At 37.7% G+C, this 21818-nt stretch overlaps 1 protein-coding gene across 2 annotated transcripts in view; it reads right to left on the reverse strand.

Moving 5' to 3' along the window:
• Window positions 1–21818, reverse strand: part of LOC126457206 (annulin) — a 478708-nt gene that overhangs the window by 10467 nt on the left and 446423 nt on the right. For both annotated transcript variants that reach the window (XM_050093306.1, XM_050093305.1), the window contains exons 7-12: window positions 21159–21297; window positions 16861–17142; window positions 16452–16531; window positions 12214–12358; window positions 9260–9405; window positions 5882–6042 (exon numbers count right to left, since the gene is read on the reverse strand). In XM_050093306.1, coding sequence (XP_049949263.1) covers window positions 5882–6042; window positions 9260–9405; window positions 12214–12358; window positions 16452–16531; window positions 16861–17142; window positions 21159–21297 — 953 coding nt within the window. The remainder of the gene's footprint in view (window positions 1–5881; window positions 6043–9259; window positions 9406–12213; window positions 12359–16451; window positions 16532–16860; window positions 17143–21158; window positions 21298–21818) is intronic.

Consider the following 21818-nt stretch of genomic DNA (forward strand, 5'->3'; position numbering starts at 1 on the left):
GCTCAGTTGTGGGGTCATGGAGAATTGTGGTGCTCATATTGATGCTTTATTTTTTGCTTACTGAGAACAGAATTTCCCTCTTATCTCTCAGCTGCAACTGTGACACCAGCAATCTCCTGGAATGGATGGTGGGAGTAAGGAGCAGACAAGAGGCTGGGAGAAAGAGGGACAGTAAAGTATGGGTGGGTGAGGTGCTAGTGCTGCCTGGAGGTGTAAATGGGCTTGAGGGAATAGCATAGGGCTATTAGGTGCAATGTTGTGAGGCTGTGCTGGTGTGTGGGGGGGGGGGGGGGGGGGGGAGGGATTGGGAGCAAGTCAGAGTAGAGAGAGAAGAAGTAGAGAAGAGAAAAAGGACTTGTAGGTGCATTGGTGGGATAGAAGACATATGGAGTACCGGAGTGGGAGCAGGGAAGTGGATAGATATGTGAGAGACAGGGACTAGTGAAGGTTTAGACCAATGGGGTTGTAGGAACAAAGGATATGTTATAGAGGAGTTTCCATCTGAGCAGTTCAGAAAAGCTGGTGCTGGTAGGAATAATCCAGATAGCTGTAAAGGAGTCATTAAAATGAAGCACATCATGTTGTGCAGAATGTTCAGCAGCTGGGTGGTCCAGCTTTCTCTTAGACACATTTTGGCAATGGCTTTTCATTTGAACAGACAGCTTGTTAGCAGCCATGCCCACATAAAAACTGGCACAGTGGCTTCAGCATAGATAGTTTGTCACATGGCTGCTTCCACATGTGGTCCTGCCTTTGATGGGCTAGGAGGTGCCTGTAATTGGACTGGAGTAGGTGATAGTAGTAGGTCTATTGCACGTGTATGAACCATGAGGCAGGGGTTGGGAGCATTGGGAGCAGGGGTGGAATAGGGGCAGACAAGGATACTGTATATGTTCAGTGGGTGGTGGAATACCACTGTGGGAAGTGTGGGCAGGATAGTGGGGAGGATGTTCCTCATTTCTGGGCATGTCAAAATTCACGCATAGAATGAGATTCAGTTGCTCCAGTCCTGGATGGTACTGAGTCATGAGAAGTGCGCTTTTTTTGTAGCTGGATGGTGGGTATATGGGAGATGGTAAGTGACTGGAGAGAGAAGGCATGGGAGATATGTTTCTGAACAAGGTTGGAAGGGTAATTTCAGTCTGCGAAAGCATGCATGTGGCCACTGACATATTTGGAGAGAGGCAGCTCATCACTACAGATGTGATGTACACAGGTGGCTAAGCGATTTAGAAGGAACTTCTTGGTATGGAATGGTTTGCAGTTGTCAAGGTGGTTGCAGGTTTGATGTGGAAGGAGATACTGATGTAGCCACCCTTGAGGTGGAGGTCAGCATCAAAGAAGGTGGCTTTTGAAGTTAAGAAGGGCCAGGTGAAGTGAATTGGGGTGAAGGTACAGAGATTCTGTTCACATCACAAAAATGTCAATAATGAAACTGAACCAGGAGAGGGGTTTACAATTATGGGTGTCTAGGAAGAGTTCCTCCAGATACGCCATGAATAGAATGGCACAGAATGATGCTGTATGGCTGCCCTTTGATATACCATGGATTTTTTGTAGCCAATGCCTTCAAAGGAGAATTAATTGTGGGTGAGGATGTAGTTGACCATAGTGACCAGGAAGGAGATAGCTGTAGTGGCAGCTACTGTGTAAGAGCAAAAGAGCATGTGAACACCCTAACTTTTGATGCCTTGTGGATTTATTGTCTGTTTTTCTTTGAATGCTGTTAAACATAACATAGATGCTCCAATCTGAAAGATACCACACTTAAACCTACTATGCTGCTGCTTCTCTACACTCCATGAAATTTGACATCGGAGTCATGAGCACAACTTCAGTTGTACTTGTTTTAAGGAACGTTTGCACATTTGCAACTTGCATGATGTAATTGCCTTATGGGCCAAATACAAACAGATTTGATAAACAATGTGCATGGCTCACGATGTGCACTCAACTAGAACTTTATGTCAGTGCCATGAGGTGTAGCACACTGCAGCAGACTTTTATCTCAGTTTGCTTGGCATAAATCGTGCTATATGATAGCACACTTCTCAGATATGCCAATTCACTCACTATATACTGCAGTAAAATTAGACCAGATGTCAGAGTATGTTAAAGTTGTACTGACAGGAAACCTATTTTGTCTAATTACTCATGCAGCTAAAGTCTTGCTGAGAGTGTTGAACAGAAGGCTATATGGCAAGCTGGATAGAGGGATTGCAGAGGAGCAGTTCAGATTTAGAAGAGGAAAAGGAACAAGAGATGCTACTGGCCTATTAAAAACTATAGGGGAAAGATATATATTGGAAAAATGTAGAGAAATCTTTTATAGAATTAGAAAAGGCTTTTGACAGAGTTCTGTGGAACAAGCTGATGGATATTTTGAAGAGGAAAGGAGTAGACTGGAAAGACAGACAACTGATATAGAATCTATATTTCCACCCGAAAGTAAGGATAAGGATTGGAAATGAAATGTCAGAAGGAAGCAGCATTGGATGAGGCGTTAGACAGGGTTGTTGCATTTCTCCACTGTTGCTTGAACAGATTAATGCAAAAGGCTTAGATAGGAAAAGAGGAATATGTATTGGTGGAAGGAGAATAGAATGTATAAGATTTGCTGATGACATGGTGTTAGTGGCAGAAAGTGAACGGACGGTGAATAATATGCTGAAAGATCTGAATGAAGCTTATATGGAATACAGGATGTAAATAAACACAGCAAAACCAAAGAGTATGGTCATCAATACAAGATGCAGACTGTCCAATATTAATACCATTAGCCAAGCAACAGCATTTAAATATCTTGGAAGCACAATAACTGAAGACTAGAGATGTCACCAGGAGGTGAAAACTAAAACTGCCATAGCGAATGAGGCATTCAATAGAAAGAGGAGACTCTTACGTGGCAAAGTAGATAAAGATCTAAGGAAAAGGATTGGCAAAGGTTCTGTCTGGAGTGTGGCACTATATGGGGCAAAAACATGGATGCTGAGATGAGAGGATGAAAAAAGGTTAGAAGTATTTGAGATGTGGATGCAGAGGAGAATGGAGAGAATAAGCTGCATGGAAATAGTGAGTAATGAAAGAATATTGGAAAGGGTTGGTGAGAGAAGATGTCTGCTGAAGGTTGAAGAGAAAGGAAAAAGAACTGGTTGGGACATTCATTGAGAAGGAAGTGCTTGTTAGCAGATGCTTTGGAAGGATTGGTTTGTGAGAGAAGACTGAGAGGAAGAAGAAGATACAAGATGATTGACAACATAAAAGGAAGAGGAAACTATGCAGACCTGAAGAGAATGGCAGAATACCAGACAGCCTGGAGTACTACCATGCAAAAACCTGCCTTTTGGCAGAACACTGATGATGATGATGATGGTTCAAATGGCTCTGAGCACTATGGGACTTAACTGCTGAGGTCATCAGTCCCCTAGAACTTAGAACTACTTAAACCTAACTAACCTAAGGACATCACACACATCCATGCCCGAGGCAGGAATCGGGCCTGCGACCGTACCGGTCACACGGTTCCAGACTGTAGCACCTAGAAGCACTCGGCCACCCCGGCTGGATGATGATGATGATGTAGGTTTCTGGATGAGTTATAGTACATTCCCCAAGACACGAATTTTATCATACAGTAATCCATTTGAGGCACTGAGAGTCATAAGGGCCTAAAGCACATCATCATCAATTGTGAGACTGTAACGTTTATTCATGGTTATGGAATCTGTTGATCTTATGGTGAGTCAGGTTTATTGGTGCTGTAGGCCAACAATGTATGTATGAAAATTCACAAAAAGCTATAACATTGGTTTCTCTGATATTTACTTAAATGTGGGATCAATGGTGGTGTGCTTTAGGCCCTTATAGATCTCATTGTTTCATTTGTATTCTAGTCAAGTGTTGGTTGGTAGACAAGTTTGTTGGTAGACGTTACTACTTGAGTTGTATCATTTCCATATACAGCACTTTGTGTTTGGTTGTTCAGTTTGTGGGAATCAGTTTTCATGTGCAGTGTAAACATGAATTATGTTGAGTCTATTTTAAATGCTGCTGGAAAATTAAAGCTGTGAGGATGGATCGTGAGTCATGCTTGGGTAGCTGAGTTGGTAGAACACTTGCCCACAAAAGGCATACATCCCAGTTTGAATCTTGGTCGGACACATAGTTTTAATCTGCTAGGAAGTTTCATATCAGTGCACACTCCTCTGCAGAGTGGAAATCTCACTCTGGAAACAGAAAAGTAAATCACCAGGAAAAGTTAGCCTCAAAAGAACTAGGGCCTCTGAGGACAGATCCTTTGAGAGGGTGACAAAATCAAATAAGTGGTGACTGCTAGCAAACATTTAACAAGTAAATGAACAGTCAGCACTACTTCTTGCATGGGTGTAGCATAAGAAAATCTCATTTCAGCCTGGAAGTAAATTCGCGAACTAGTACATCTGTCAGGGATCTTGTGCATTTGTCTGAACAAATGGATAGGCACAAAAACTCCCACTTACACAAAAATGCAAAATGGAGAAGTGGGAAAGCTTACACATTATTTTCTTATTGTCCTAAACTGTACTTAATTATGCACAAAACAACAAAATACCACAAAAACAATTATTTCTTTTGTCATATAAGTTATGCATCTTATTATTATTATTATTATTATTACTGCTGTTATTATTATTGGTAGTGTCTGTAGTTGTATAAACATGCTGATAAGCATAACTGTTATACTACAGATGCTATTAATTTCACACTCTCAAATTTATCTGAACCTAAAAATTTGTAATCACCCGGAGTGTATACTCATGAGCCGCCACTGGATAGCAGTCTGGACCCAGTTGAGCATTGAAAAAACAAGTATTCAACAGCAACGAGGGATGAGCATTGGGAATGTTAGTGTAGAGGGAGGTGACACTGTTAGTGACAAGCATGGTAAAAGAATAGGGACTGTGGAGAGTCAGTGGCGGAAATGGTTTGATGTCCTTTATATAGGCTTCACAGCCCATCCCACCTCGTTTATTCCTACCAGCACCAGTTTTTGTGAACTGCACTCTCACTACAAAGTATACTCCATTCCCTTAACCCCCCCCCCCCCCCCCCCCCGACCTAAATCATTGCTTGTCCCTGTCTCCCACCTACATATCCTGTTCCTACCTCCCACTCCAGCACTACACATGTCTTCCATCCTGCCAACATACTTGCAAGTTCCTTCCCTTCTCTGCTTCTCCTCACTCCTTCCTCCCCCCCCCCCCCCCCCCTCTGCTGCCCTTCCCAGCACAGCCACCTAATGCTGCACTTAACAGCACTGTCCTGTGCAAGTTCATGCATGCCACACCACCCTGTGCAAGTGTCTTCTCTAACATGTACCCTGCTGTCCCTCCCCTCTCCACCTCATGCCTCCTTCTGACCCCCACCTTCCATCCCAGCAGATTGCTACTCGATACACACACAGTTGCAATTGGTCTGTAGTACCCTGAGACAGTGGCCATGTTTGTGTGAACTGTTTTTGAGGAAATGTGTGTGTGTGTATTCTACTGCAAAAGGACTTTACCCAAAAGCCTTAATAGTTTAGCATTTGATTCCACTGTACCTGTCTGCGACTCAGTGCCTCCTCTATACAGTGTGTAGCAATCCATGCTTACTAATTGTTGTTACTTCATTCTGGACTTTTCACTGTCAGATGAATTACTTTGTACTTTGTGCTATATCTGGATCATCAGAATACATCAGCTTTCTGATGTGTGGAGCATTGCATTTCATAAGGGCCACTATAGTTATTATTAAATTTATCATCATTTTCTTTGTTCATTTTACTTACAGTGTGACTAAAAAATTGAACTTTTAGCATTCTCAAATATTGCACTAGCCACAAATTAAAGACATACATTACCTTAATCTTAATGTCAGGCTTACGGACACGGAAGTCATCCTGGGCAAAATATTCATAATTTGTGTCATGAACAGTGGCAAGACAGGCAATATTGAATGCACACTGATCCACCAGGTGTTTGTAATAATCCTCATATGACACATCTATCCTTACTTCCTCAACTGAAACAAAATGGTTTTAAAACTGTACTGATAGAACTTTTCACATTTGTTGCTAATGTAAGTATTAAAGAAGTACTTCTCATTTTTGTCATTTGCACATACCTTAAAATATTCCATTGGGAAGCTAAAATGAAATTTTTTATTTGAGAGATGACTAACAGTGGAGAAAACTGTAAAAGCTACTCTACGAGGTAGTTATATAAAAACAAACACACAATTCACGTAAGTGCAGTGACTTCAAGAAGAATGTTATCACCAGAAAATGCAATACCATTCATGAAATAATAATGATAGAAACTGCTAACAACCACTAATCTATTCTCCTTCTTTTATGCTCACTCAATGAATCCATTAATGAAAGGAATTTGGGTTGTTGTGTATTGTTCTCAGAATGATAGACAAGGTACATTTCTCAGAATGGAAATGAAAATGACCATAAAAAATGAGAAATTATATGTGAGGCTCAAGGAGGTACAATGACTGACAAATACTTACCTGAAGAATGTATTCCAGGATTTGAAACCACCAGTTCCTTCATGAGGGGTGAGTGAGGGATAGGTTGGGGAATGTTTGAAAGAAGGGACAAGTTATGCAGATTTCAAGTCATGTGGACAAAGGGAGATAACTATGAGGGAAGACACATTAGAGGCTGCGCATTTGGGGAGAGAGGAATTATGTAATTACATGGACATGTGAAGTTTTAAAACTTCATTTTGGAGGAAAGTTCTTAAATATGGGTCCTGCAATTATTAAAGCCACATGTCTATTCAGTACCTGGTTAATTGGTTAAATGGATACATACAGACATCAGCTGTGGTTGGACTATGAAACTGATTACCAAAGAATATGCCATAAAACTATTTTCCACATTAACTTTGAAGCTTTGTCTAAAGAGAGAGCAGCGTTTAGTATGCATATGAAAAGTCAGCATCAAATTGCTTGCAGACATAAGATAGAAAATTGGAATACATATAAATTCAGAATAAATGAAAAACACACTTACTAACCACATTTTGATGATGATGATGTTTGGTTTGGGGGGCACTCAACTGTGCGGTCATCAGCACTCCTACAAAGTCCCAACCTCTACACAGTCCACTCTAGCCACTGTCATGAATGATGGTGATGACAATGATGATGATGAAATGATGAAGACAACACCACATTTTGATCAGCATGTTTAATCATCATGAGCAGCCAGAAGATATAGAAAATTCAACCAGGACCCTTTCATGCCTTATTACAATGGTGTGTCAGTCAAGAAACATCAAATTAAATGTGTATTCTGTCCTTCAACAGAGGTGAAGTTGATTCTGGCTTCTGTAAAAGACAACATGGGCCTGGGGAAGCCAGGAATATACAAGATTCCACATCATTGTTGGATGTCAAATATTCTTCAGATTTGTCGCACTCTTATAGACAAATGCGATGAACATTGACATCACAATAGACTAGATACAGCAAAACAATCTGCTGTTGCTGGAAACTGCCTAGAAATTGGAAATCATATGAACTGCAGAAAGACCAAGATACTCTCACCTGCCTTGACCAATTAGACTTGTAATTAAAGAGTTGGTCAAAATATGTGGAGTTAATGATGCAGTCAACAGAGACAGCATACCTCAACACAGTGTGAGAACCAATACTAGCAGTGCTAGGACATCATCAGTTGAAGAAAAACAAATCTGGTGAGAATACACAAACTGGGGGAGGGGCAGGGGGTCTTGAATCTAGGGTAGATAGACCAGGTGTCAACAACATGTTAAGTTGCAAATGCTGGTATTTGCAGTTTGTGCCCAGGGTTCCTGCACATCTCTTTTCTCTGGTAAGAGGTTCCTGAAGTCAATGTCTCCTCTGATAAGATTAAAGTCCCTTCCATCATCCTGGTGTTTACTATTTTCTAGGAAGCTACTTCACACAGAGACACGTAAAGGTTGTGAACAGCAACCTCATTGAAGTATTGTATAGTTTCTACAACAGCAGCATCTGATGCAATGCCCATGAATCTTTGAAACTGGTATTACACCAGGAAGATCTCAAACAGCACAGGGTAAACGTCATTATCACTAGACTGATAATTAATTGGATGTGCTGTAGGATGGTTGTCTTTTTACCTTATTTGTTACCATATGAAGACAATAATAATGATGATGGTGACATATCACCAAAATATTTTGAGAATAACATCCAAAAAATAACTAGCCAAATACACTTATGAGGAAAAACTTTTAATTTATACAGGGTGTCCCCAGAGGAATGCTCAACATTTAGGGGGACAACAGGAATACCATTTGCAGCAAAAAATTTCATATGGACAAATTTCCAATTCTGAATGTTTTCTGAGGTAAAACACATTTAATGCATATTGTTATTTGTTTTCTGTATCATTCAATACATTGTCAGTTTTACACACATACACTTGCACAACAGTTAGTAAGCATTACAATGTGCATTTCACAATGTATCAAGTGAAAATTATGTATTTTTTACATATTAACCTCCAGTATTACAGCTTTTGTGCAGTTAACAATAAATGTTCTAAAATCCTACTGTCAACTTCATTGCATTTCTGCACTCTTGTGGAAACATATTGTGTTCCTTATCTGAGAGGTTTTGCATGTTCCCTAACAAATGCAGCAGCTTCCATGATGTGACCAGGCAGTTCATGTGGCATATTCACTTTTCATTTGTGCAGCTCAGTCTTCATCCAAACTCATAACCCAAAACCTAATGGCCTAAGGCCTAGCAATCTTGGTGGCCAGTTAATTGTACTGCCACCACCAATGCAGCAATTAGGGTAAATGCAGCTGAGATGTTCCCTTATATGTCTGGTAAAATGTGGAGGGGCTCTGTCATGCTGGAAATACATTGCAGTCAATGTGGCCAAAGGAATGTCCTCATGGTGTTAAAAAAATTTTTTTTAATGTGTTTTATCTGGAAAACCATTCAGAATAAGGCATATGACCACATAAAGTTTTTGCTTCAAATAAGCACCCGTGTCACATCCTTGAATACTGACCATTTCTCATGGGACACCCTGATTATTCTGTTGGAAATCATTGTAGAAATCAAATTTAGATTGTCTGTGTTTGATGGACATATGTCATAAAAATGGTCACAGTAGGCTGGGTTGAGCTCCTTGTGCCAAATGACTAGATTATTAGTGTTCAATGATATAAATACAAGCAATAATATTATGTTCTTAATTGTTACTTACCAGCTCCACCCTTAATTAAACGCTCAACCTTCTCTTTCTTTACTCCATCCTTCACATGGCCAGTGTAAAGCACTGTGTCAACTCGCAACAGGACAGTAACTGTATAATCCTGTTGATTGCTCCTGTTCTTCATGACAACCACAACACTACATGGGATAGAATGGTAAAGTATTAGAAATCTGTATTATGTGAGATGATACTGAAATATAAGTAATGCTAATGTTTTATTTATACCACCACAGATTTATTGTGGTTACCAAGCAGTGTAAGTATGTTCTGGAATGAAATGTAACATATTTACTGCACAGAGACTATGATTTGAAATCTATTCTATCACAGAACTAACTGTTGATTGATAGTATTGGTAAATATCTAGATTCACATAATACTACCCAGTACCATTTATTACAATTTAAAATGTAAAAATAGAAACGTTTATTTTTAAAAAATACAAAATTTAGAAAGCAACAATTAATAGAAGCAGTAATTAAACAGAGTAAAAGACAAATGAAATAATGATTAAGAGATATTTGTAAATTGTTATCAACAGATTTACAGAACAATTAAGTTATATGTTACCATTTGAAAAAAAAAAAAAAAATGTGGGAAGACAAGAAGCTAAGCTGTAGTGTCAATGATTCTGGCAATAATTAAGTGACAAGGGAATAAAATGTTAATATGCTAAATATGCTAATAATCTGTTTAATATTGTGCAATATTATATTGTGCCTCAGTTCTGCACATATTTCTTTGTCTTATGAAGCTATTAATATGATGAATACCACTGGACATCTACATGCAGAGGATAAACCAGTGGACCATGTGTTATCCTGAAGATGAAGTTATCAGTCACAAGGACAATCTGGATAGGGTAAAAACAATATAGACTTAGATATAATAACTTCTTACCAAATGGTACCACACTCGTAAACAAAGAACGAATGTAAGAAACAGTATCTTTTTGAATAAATCATTTTCATCCATAAAATGAGAAGAAAATGTTGCAGAAATAGAGCTATGAAAAGTCATCAATGACTCTACATCAACAAGACTCAACTGGCCAAAATGGGAGGTAAATATACAGAGAAATCACTTACATGACTTCAGTCTGTAAACCTTGAATGTTTATGTTTCGAGATATTCATCTATACTATAATACAATTTTTGCAGTAAATATTTATGGACAGCAGTTTTAAATTTTGAAGTGTCTTTTATTGTTTTAATGCTTGTAGGTAGCTTATTGTATAGTCTGTTTCCTGTTTGCAGTGGTCCATTCTGTTTTAGTGTTGTATGCGCATGTTGAACATGTATGTCCTGCTTTATCCTTGTGTTATACAGGTGGATACTCCGGTTAGTTGACACATGATTGTTGCTATTTTCTAAGATTTTCCTTACAAATATGATTACTTGTAAAGTATACAGACATGGTAGTGGAAGGATATGAAGTTTCTTGAATAAGAGCTTGCATGAGCTTCTTGACGCAGCATTTTCTATGGCTCTTACAATTATCTTTTGGCATATAAAACAACAGTTGCTAGCAGATGTGGTTCCCCAAAAGATTATGCCGTATCACAGGAAGGATTCTGCCTGGGCGAAGTATACATCTTTTAATGTCTCTTTCGATGTGCAATCAGAAAGAATTTTGATAGTATAGCAAATGGTATTTAATTTATTTGTAATGTATTTAGTATGCTGGACCCATCTTAGATCTTCTTGGATCCATATCCCAAGAAATTTTGTAGAGCTTACATTTTTGAGGGTGCTAGTAAACAACTCTATGTCTGGTGCTAGTGGACATTTATTTTGCACTGTTTCTATATGCACTGTAACTGTTTTTTCTGTGTTGATTACTAAGCTGTTTCCAGAAAACCAGTCTGTAATTTGGGTGGTACAATTTTTAATCTCATGTAGTAATTCTTCTTTGGTCCTTCGTTTTACTATCACATTTGTGTCATCCACAAATGTTATGTAATTATGGTATGGGCTAGTCAGTTCCAAGTCATTTACAGAGAGCATAAACAGAACTGGTCCTAGAATGGATCCTTGTAAAATAAGGAAAAGGCAACTACTCGATGGACTAATGCATGGAGTACCACTTTCCTACCAAAAGAAATGCAACAAGAGCTTGTGTGAATGGTGTGTCCCATTATATGTTTCTGTGTACAATGCATTGGTCCTTGAACAGTTTCACTAGTTCAAGCTCTTTCCTTCATTTTTGTTGCATGAAGGAACCTGTAATTGTGAAATATTTTGTTCCCCTCAGTCTTTTTCTTTTATTTATATTGAACCACTATTATTCATAACTTTTTTTATACCTTTATCTTGAAGATAATTTTCTTTAGGTGACAACTAAAAATATGATAGGGTTTGTAGCTACTGGAAGAAATCTATCTGTATCAATTTTGTGTTTGTAGTCAGTGATATGAGAAAAAGTCTTAAAATCGAAACACCTTTAGTTTCTTCCTTAGCCTCTGATCTTAACTTTTTCTTACACTTGAATTATTATACAACCACTTGCTGTTTAATAATGCTCTATTCAGATCAGATAATAACTTCAACTTTTAAAGCTGCCTTTAAGCAGTTGTATACATCACACGCTATGCTTTCTATAATTGTTATTTCCTATCTCTGTTACTGTGCAAGTGAATGGCTCTGAGCACTGTGGGACTCGGCACCTGAGTTCATCAGTCCCCTATAACGTAGAACTACTTAAACCTAACTAACCTAAGGACATCACACACATCCATGCCCGAGGCAGGATTTGAACCTGCGACCGTAACAGTCACGCGGTTCCGGACTGAAGTGCCTAGAACCGCACGGCTACCGCGGCCGGTGCATGTGAATGCTTATTCATTTACATATGTCAGTATTTAAATATGTGACAGTTCAATTTTCTGTTCTTTTAGAATGAACAAATCTGTAGAATAACCATACTGAAGGACGAGCAATATTACCTGAATGGTGAGCCAATTACAATATCATCCCTTAGTTCAAAATTGAAATGTATGTCATTAAAGTCTTCATTGAGGTAATATCTGCTGAAAAGACTTTCACTTTGCCTTAGTGCCTTCAGCATAGCAGCACGCTCCTCAACACTCTCTGAAAAATTAGAGAATGAACAGTTTTGTTAAAAATATTCAATAAAATAAACAAAAAGTGGTGTTTTCCTTTTGACAGAAATCTAAAATAATAATAAAGAGTAAGGAATTATTTAAATTAGGAAAGTGGGTATTTCTATGAAATTTGAGATACCGTATGATACATTAATGCTCATTCCATCAATTGAAAAGTGTTCACAACGAACATTATGAACACAGGAAACAGATGTCAAAGGATGTGTATGGTAGAAACAAAATTCCTGCATAGTGGAGCCACCTGCAGTTCTAACCATGATCATTTTCTACAATGAAGTTATTTCTAATTTAGAAAAAATGTGGCTCCTAATAATTAAAACTATTTTACTACATTTGTCGTTTCATAACTGCATTCAATTCCAATTCAGCCAATATAAGACTATATCAATCTTGTTCAATTGCACCTTCCCTGGAAATATTTTCATTTAAAATGGGTTTACAGGTAAGTGATAGACTGCAGATCCAATTAGTTTATCCTTAAGCTGGATTTTTTCTTGCACTCAGTATAACTCATCATTTCACTTTTGGCAATACAATATGTATGTAAAAAGTCAAACATATTACCTCTAATAGGACCTTGCATATTAAAGTGCTGTGTTATTGAAAACAACCTTGAATTTAGAGGTATATCCACAGAGAATGAAATAATGGTTTCTTGAGTTACTCTGTTCACAATTTTAAAGATTCTGATCTAATATTTTGAGTTTTATCGCAAATTAAGGGCCATATACTTGGAAACAAACACTTATAAGGGGGAATGGCAATGGATAATTGAACCTCTTAAGTAATGTACTGTTTCTAGTGTAGGATGAGCTCCAGGTATCTGCTGTGCAGTGTCATTTCTTCCTGTTACAAGTGTTAGTGTAAGGCATCTTTTTTCATAGCTTACTAATTACCTGGCAGTATTACATAATGTGACTTGGTAACTGAGTGAGGAAGTGCCAGACTACAATTCTAAAGGTTCAGGATGCAATTATCAGTTGGTCCTATTAATTTTTCAGCCACTTGATGCTTTTTTCACCTAACTCAGAGATTTATTTGTTATATATGGCAATATTGCCCATGGTTCAGAAACTGCATTAAATGATAGGTCCACCCTTTATCTGACAGTGTAAGGCAGTTCATAGGCTTCAATAGGACCAAGTCTAGTAAACCACTGTTGTACTCAAACCAACCTTTGGTTTGATAATAGGTTTACCTTATTTCTAACATGCCTTTCTGGAGTCTTTCCCTGCAATAACAGCATCTACATCTGTGGTAGTACAGTCTGTAGCAAGAGCTGTGCAAACAGCTGAATTTTGAACCATAAAAAGTTGGTGATGGAAAACATCCAGTGCCACATAAGAAGGACATGCCAACAGGTCAGCACAAAACAGAACCACACAGGTGAGCTGCAGCAACCACAGGTGACACAGTGTGGCTGGCTGTTGCTGCAGACCACCTGTGTGGTTCTGTTTTGTGCTGACCTGTTGGCATGTGGCATCGGATGTTTTCCATCACCAACATTTTATACATTGACTATCAGCCCTATAGACATTGTCGTTTTAACTACGAAGGTTGAGCCTTCTAGATTCTCCACTATGTCGTTTATCACATTTCAGTTTTTATATCCACCTGATGATGTAGCTACAAACAGCAAACCTGGTAGTGCCTTAATAAAATTGGTCCAAAATTCAACTGTTTGCAGAGCTCTTGCTGCAAATGCTGCGACCAAGGAGTCATTTGTAATAAGGATATTGATGACCAGTTACATCAGTTGTTGGCCCAGTTACCTCAGAAGAGGATGCAACATTTGTGACACCCAAAATGGCCCCCAGAATTCTCAACTGAGTCAGTGCACTCATCCAGGCCCACAGGATTTAAACATCCTTCTGACAAGAGACCAGTCGAGAACTCAAGTAGCAAATTTCGATTTTCATTTAACTTGATTTTGTAATCACTGAAATTAATCCTCTCCCCCTAAGTTCGGATCCACCTCCAAACTGAAGTCACTGATGCACAGTTTTGTCAGAAGTATTTAGTTAACAGGTTGAGGAAAGATGGTGACAAAGACTTTATGCCAATCTTGGGGATTGGACTGAACTCCAGACACCTCCAAATTGCCTCAGAATGAAGATATTTGCCACTGTTGCTGGTGATTCTTTAGCTGGATGGAACCATTTAGTTTGACTGCCATTTTGGTGATATTCGAACAAAGTATGCTATCTGCAGAGTAGGCTATGTACTGGCACTGGCTTGCACCCTCTTCCCTCTCTCATCATCATACAACACAAATATGAGACCACATTATTGTTTCACATGTGTGGTGGGAATAGCAAATATGAAGACACTTGTCGCACACGACTCAAGGAAATCACAGACATTGGTTGAGAGAGGGCATTGATTTAAATCAGTGGGGAAAGTTGAAAGTTTGTGCTGGACGGCATATAACCAAAAAAAAAAAAAATTCACCTGCTGTCCAAGAGTAATAAATAATGTATTTATGTACCTTACAAAATTTCTAGGGAGAGTACTGTACATAACCCCACTGTGGGTGCTAAACAAGGAGGCAAAGTCTACATGAAAATTATTTTTGTGTCTCGTAGTGTAAGAGTAAATCATGGTTCAGCTAAACTGGTCTAAAAATACAATATTTTCTCAAGATTTTAATAAGAGTAGGTGAGATAACAAAATAACCAACTATATGAAACCCAGTGGGCACATTTGGGCTTTGTACTCTCTTGTACTGGTGGTTGTTAGCCTGTCAGTAACTGCTGGAGACTCATTTAGAAGACTGGAAACTACAGAAAATGCTGATCTCCCCATCCTTAATTCTCCTCTTACAATACTCTACAATTTGAGCCCAATATTGTGGACCCTGAGCCCAACTTTCTTTTCTCTGCCAGTATTTATTATCCACAATTCACCGAGACAAATACCTACAAGTCCAAATATGTCTCATGTTATTCCACATCAGCAAACACCTTGCAAGTGAGATAAAAATCAAATCAAGTTATTATGAAATAATTTAAATAGCCCATGTGTGAATCTGCAAAGTTTTGTAGAACAGTAGTCAGTGTTGAGTACCAGTAATGAAAAATATACTTACGATAGTTGCTGCTGAACTAATAGTGAAAAGTTTTGATTCAGTTCAGCAGTAAATATTCTAAGTATACTTTTCATTAATGAACAGTGTATATTGTTCTACAAATCCTACTGGATTCCATAGTATCCTGAAGTTCATTTACAAATTACTGCAATTTTTAACTTATAGCAGCATTCCACAATATCATCTGCCTTGCACTTTCACAATTTTATATCATTTCTTAGTTCCTCTATTTATTTTCTTACATGTGGAGACTTTGATCAAATGAGTCTACATATTTTCACAATTTTTCCCAGCTGTGGAAGAAAATATGAATGTCGAAGAAGGATGGAGAGAAAAATTGAACACCCAATTTTTGAAACTGGTATGTCTTTCAAGAGGAGGAAAAGGTAACACTTAAAAGTGGAAAAATGAAGAAATTGGTTATAAGAATGTTTAAGCAGAAACATTGGGTCAAAGGAGGCACAGTAATAGCAGGTAAAGAGTAGGACTAACAATGAAGACATCAAGCAAAATTCAAATTGTAGATTACAGACAATGAGTTGAGAGATCAAATAAGACCTGCAAATTTGGTAGCAATTTGGTGGTGTGCAGACTAGAAAGGAGAATATACTGAATCTTCTTGTGCATGTGTAATTATGGAAATGTTAACAAGCTTTTAAAATGTAACAGAAGACCTTGCATCATCTCCATGTTAACTTTAATGCCATTTCTCCTTCTGTTTTCTGATATTGAACTGAGACATATTGGGATATAACTCTAATGCAAGTATTTTTCTTGGTGAATAGTAGATACCAAGCACTGGCAGAGAGAAAATGGATGCTTGGTTATGGTTATAGAGTATTGGGCTTAGACTGTGGACTATTGATCACAAAAGGCAAAGGTCTCAGTTTCAGTCTCCATTTAACGTAAAGTTTTAATCTGTTGTTTGACAAACATTTTTATGATTTGCTTAAGAAAAATGATCACTCACTTTCTGGATATTTGTAAGTGTTTGTGATGTCCTCTCTCTGAAAGCGACCGACTGCTTTTGTACTGATGTTTTGTCCAATGCTATAACAGAAATGTTTCATGTCCTTTAAGTATTTGCAAGATTATTAATTAATTTACATTTAAATGAGAATTATTGTCAATCTAACATGTGCAAACATTTATCACATTTGTGCTTCAAACATGCAGAGAAAATAAAAAAAAACTCATATTTTTCTGATATTTTATGTTACTGGTATCTCAGTTGCAAGAGAGCTTAACAAAACAAACTAAGGAGATATAAAAGTTCATTCTCATGAAGTAAAATTTGGATTTTGAAGTACTTAAAATTGTTAAACACATGCATGGCCAACAAAAAAGAAGATAAAAAAATGCCTTGCTGAGATGCCTACCCAAGCATGTCCTTGCGAATTAATTTCAGTGGTTGAGTTGGGCCACTGTAACGCCAGAATACTTTGTCAGCATTGACTTCAGCAAACACATAAGCAGAGTCATATGGCCGAAGAACTTCACCCTGCTTCACAGCTACAACTGGAGCAGGCCCACAGCGGTACATGTTGTCACTCAGTTCCTGTGGTGTTGAATCAACTGCCTGCCAGCCACCATAGTGGGCTCCATCTCCAGGCATCAGATCAGGGCGTTCCATCCATACTTCAGTCCATACGTGGAAGTTCCTGTGAAAAATATGTCTTTGTAGACTTTGTATGCCATTATGACCAACATAATCCACATAAATATCTGAAATTTATGGCCTATAATTTATAACTGAGAAATGTTCATTTGTAAACAGAATAATTCATTTGTTGTCATCCACAAGTGTCCATGCATATACAGTAATCTGTTTGTAATTAATGTGCACTAAAAGAAATGTAGTGTGTGAGACTTGTGCAACATGTTTAGAAGTTGGGGAGAAATACATCATAAATTCATAGCATGGTGTTATCTTAGCGGATATCTCTTGAAAACATTTTGCTAGCAGCAGTCCCAAAAATTAGTACATTCATTCAAACAGTAAAGTTTTTTAATAAAGTGTTTGAGAGAGCTCACACAGCAAGTCCTGCTGCATCAGCTATGTTATTTGAACATTTAACACATTTACTTTAATAAATTCTGTAATATGAGACTAGAACTACCAAATTAGTATACATTGCAAGAAAGAAAGTCCACATCACAGGACTTTTGCATCCATTACATGGAAACTGCCCACATTGTAGGATGGAATATTGTGAGTTGTTTCAGGAAATGGTACAAGATGGTAAGGACATTTTCACAATAATGATTTGATGTAACAAAGCAGAACTAAACTTGAATGGAACTGTAAACCACCTTAAATGTGTGCATTTGTGTGCAGACAATAAACAGATTTTGCACAAATGGAAATCTGTGTGGAATGAATTAATGTGGCTTGCTACCAGGGGTTGTCACTGGACCAGTCACATCAGCAGGGACAATAAGTGGACAAGGGAAACTGAATATGCTGTTTGCATCCATACTACTCAACATTTGTGTGTTACATGGCTATAAAATATTTAATTTAACAGGATGGCACACCACAACATTAACACCAAGTTACAGGTTCTGGATACTGTATAGGAGGACATAGTGCAATTGTTATCTACATTTAAATCTACTGGATTCCTATGTGCACCATAGCAAAGAAGAAACATTAGCAGGGCATTGGGAAGAAACTCAAATAGTACAGGCACCAAGCACATGAAACATATTGACAAAGTTACTCAAGCAGTAATTTGACAATATTACAAAAAGTACAGTTGCTACTCAACATTTAGTGGAGATGCTGCAATAATTCACACTATCAAAACTTATTTGATGCTGATGGTGTCATTTTTAACAACTATAGTTGTTGGATAAATTGAGATGAGTTTGATCATGCACATGGTCTGGACTGGAAAATGTCCCATGCAGCTTAAGGTAAATTACACAACTATCATCTGCCCCATGTAACTTGGGTTGCATGAAACATTTTTTTATCATTTTATTTTTCCCACCCCATACTAACAATCACTTAGTTTAGTATTATTTTGTTTCCATCTTTTTATTTTCCTGGAATATGTGTACATAATTTTGTTGCCCTTTAGATGGAAAAAAATACATGTTTATCCTTAACATCTGTACACTTTTCTGTGTGAATGATGTCCATCTGGTGTTTGCAGCACTAAATGTACAATAGACTACTATGATCCATTAGTTAAAACTTTCAGGCTGAGAGGCCATGATCGACCAGTGAAACTTCTTCTTCCTGATGTTTCGTTGCCAACTGCGGGCAACATCTTCCGAGGTGAGTCAATGACTGGCAGTCAGGCCATGGAGGTACTGTTTATGTAGTGTGCATAGAGGCCACCAACATGTCATGTGGGGCTGACTCTAAGTATATCTCTGGCTAACGTGATTATTCTCAATTGAAGGTAATCAATTGTCACATCATTGGTGCAAAGTCTATCGCCATATCTTATCAAACTGAAAGCCTTCCTCTTTTCTAATAAAATTATTGTGGTGTTTCTGAATCTCTATAGCTTCTCTATACATGTGTTCATAATAATGCAGTGTCATGAATAGCACACTCATCTCAATAAATTTTATTTCATGATCACTGTCTTTAAAAACATGTTCCGCTACAGCTGATTTGTCGCTATGTCCCAGTCAAAAGTTCCTTTTGTGTTCGGTTAAGCAAGTATTGACACTTCTTTTTGTAATTCCAATATAAACCTTCCCACAGCTGCACGGAATTTTATACACCCCTGGAGTTGCTAAGAGGTGTCGAGCATCTTTCACCAATCTTAAACACTCCCTAATCTTCTTGGCGGGTCTCAAGATTGTTTCAACTTGAACTTTGGTCAGTACTGTCCCAATATGGTCCATAATATTGTGAATAAATGGAAGAAAAAGTTGAAACAATTTTTAGATCCACCAAGAAGATTAGTGAGTGTTTAAGATCAGCAAAAGATGCTCGACACCCCTTAGCAACTCCAGGGGTGTTTAAAATTCCATGTAGTTGTGGGATGGTTTATATTGGAACAATGAAAAGAAGTGTTAATACTGATTTAACAGAACACAAAAGGAACTGTCAACTGGGATGTACCAACAAATCAGCTGTAGCAGAACATGTTTTTAAAGATGGTGATCATGAATAAAATTTAGTGGGAGAAGTGTGCTAGCCAGGACATCACACTATTAAGCATGCATGTGTAGAGAAGCTATAGAGATTCAGAAACACCACCATAATTTTAATGGAAAAGAGGAAGGCTTAAAGTCAGATAAGATATGGCAGTCGACTTTGCACCAACGATGTGACAATCGATTATCTTCAATCAAGAATAATGACATTAGTCAGAGATAGACTTACAGTCAACCCCAAATGATGTGTAGTGGTGCCCTCTATGCGCTCTATGTAAACGAGACCTCCATGGCCTGGCAGCCAGTCATTGACTCACCTCGGAAGATGTTGCCCACAGTTGGCAACGAAACATCAGGAAGAAGAAGTTTTACAGAGCGACCACAGCCTCTCGACCCAGAAGTTTTAACTAACAAAGACACTGGCCATGAATGCCCTCACATTACGAGTACTGAGATCATTCATGAAAATATGCTGTCATCTTTGCAGGAGAAGTAATAATGTCAACCAGTAGTTCTCATACTCTTAAGTTAAGGTATAATTCTGGAGACTAGTAAGACATAACTTCTATTACCAGTAATGACTCATTGAACATTTTTGAGCAGCATTTAAAAATTGATGCACTCAACATGGGTGTTAAATAATCTTTGGTAGAGTGGTGATACACTTTTCATGAAATAATGCTGAGTTCACTTATAAGATCAGTATTCAAGGGACACTACAGATCATTTCAATTGCAACACATATGTTATATTTTGTAAGGTACACAAGCTATGCTGTGTAATGAATGTAATGTAATGAAATATGGGAATTTTATAACAAGTTCCATAAGGTCAGATGACGGCAGCATGACTGTTGAAACTGGTTTCCTTGGAACACCAAGCATGTCTTCACTGTGACCACAGCATAGAATATATGTTCTTCATTCCCTCCCCATACATGTTGGTTAATGACCACAAGAACAACACGAAACAACTGAGATGTGTGTGGAGGCATAGAGACAATGGTTTTCTTATAATCAGTGTAAGACTTGAAGAGAAATGAAAGAGAGAAATAATGGTAATATATATCTTGGCTCAAATGATATATGGTGCCTTGAGTTGAATTATGAAAATGTAGATGTAGTTTACAAAAATATATATTGACAGTTTTAAAATATGAATTTTTCTTCAGAGCATGCTTATCTGTGAAAAGAACTATTTTAAGCATAGAGATACATCCACTTTGACAAGAACTGATGTCCTACCCTTGTTAGAAAAAATTTGTGACTAAATAAAATATAAATAGTTCATGAATACCACTTAAATACTGTTGTTTATTTTCAGAAAATCAAAAATAACCTAAAAAGAATTTAAGATAACTACAAATAATATGAATGGTTTTTCAGGAAGTTCCTAACAGTTCCTTTTACATTACTTATAATTTAGAATATTTGACATGTGCACATGTATTCAATAAAATACTTGTGGGGTCAAATTTGATTGCTCTTTGCAAACAGACTAAAAGTATTGTTTGTATGTAGTGTTTTTTTATCACTTTTTAATAAAGCCATCTTACCATATGGAGTCACTGTTCATTTCTTCCATGATCTCACCCTTATCATCAACAAAATAGTCAACTGTCAGACTGTTTTGGGTGTCATGGGCAGCTGAGTATGTTGTTACAGTACGTGCTGGTAGACCCAGAGCTCGGCAAACTGTAAAGAAGTAGTGGTTTCCTTTATTTGTGAGAACCATCTTAGTAAACAAATTACAGATGTTATACGTGACAGCAAAAATACAGAATGAAAGAAAGAAAAAATTATTCTGAACATATAGTACCAACAGACAAGTGTCTGTTGGTAGTACACTTTTTGCATTTTGAAGATAAGTACTGGGCTGTCTCATAATTTACTAATTTCCCCAATTGATTTTTGCTTTGATGTAATAGTATAAAGAGTTATGACAGACTACAACTTTCCTGGAGATGGAAGGTGGGTGACATCTAGGTACAATTATCATATCTTCAGGTGAGTGGTCACATGACATTTGTTTTATTTACTGCTTCCATCCCAGAACTTCTATTGTCACAATACTTTTGCTACATTACTGACTATAACCTAAGCAAGAGGACTTTCAGTAAAAATGGATTAATGATATTTGCCGCAAATTACTGAGAGATCAGCACACTTTGGACTACAACACACAATTATTTTAGAATAAGCTGAGTTAAGTGAAT

Source organism: Schistocerca serialis, chromosome 2 (assembly GCF_023864345.2).
Source record: "Schistocerca serialis cubense isolate TAMUIC-IGC-003099 chromosome 2, iqSchSeri2.2, whole genome shotgun sequence".
NCBI classification, from domain to species: Eukaryota; Metazoa; Arthropoda; class Insecta; order Orthoptera; family Acrididae; genus Schistocerca; species Schistocerca serialis.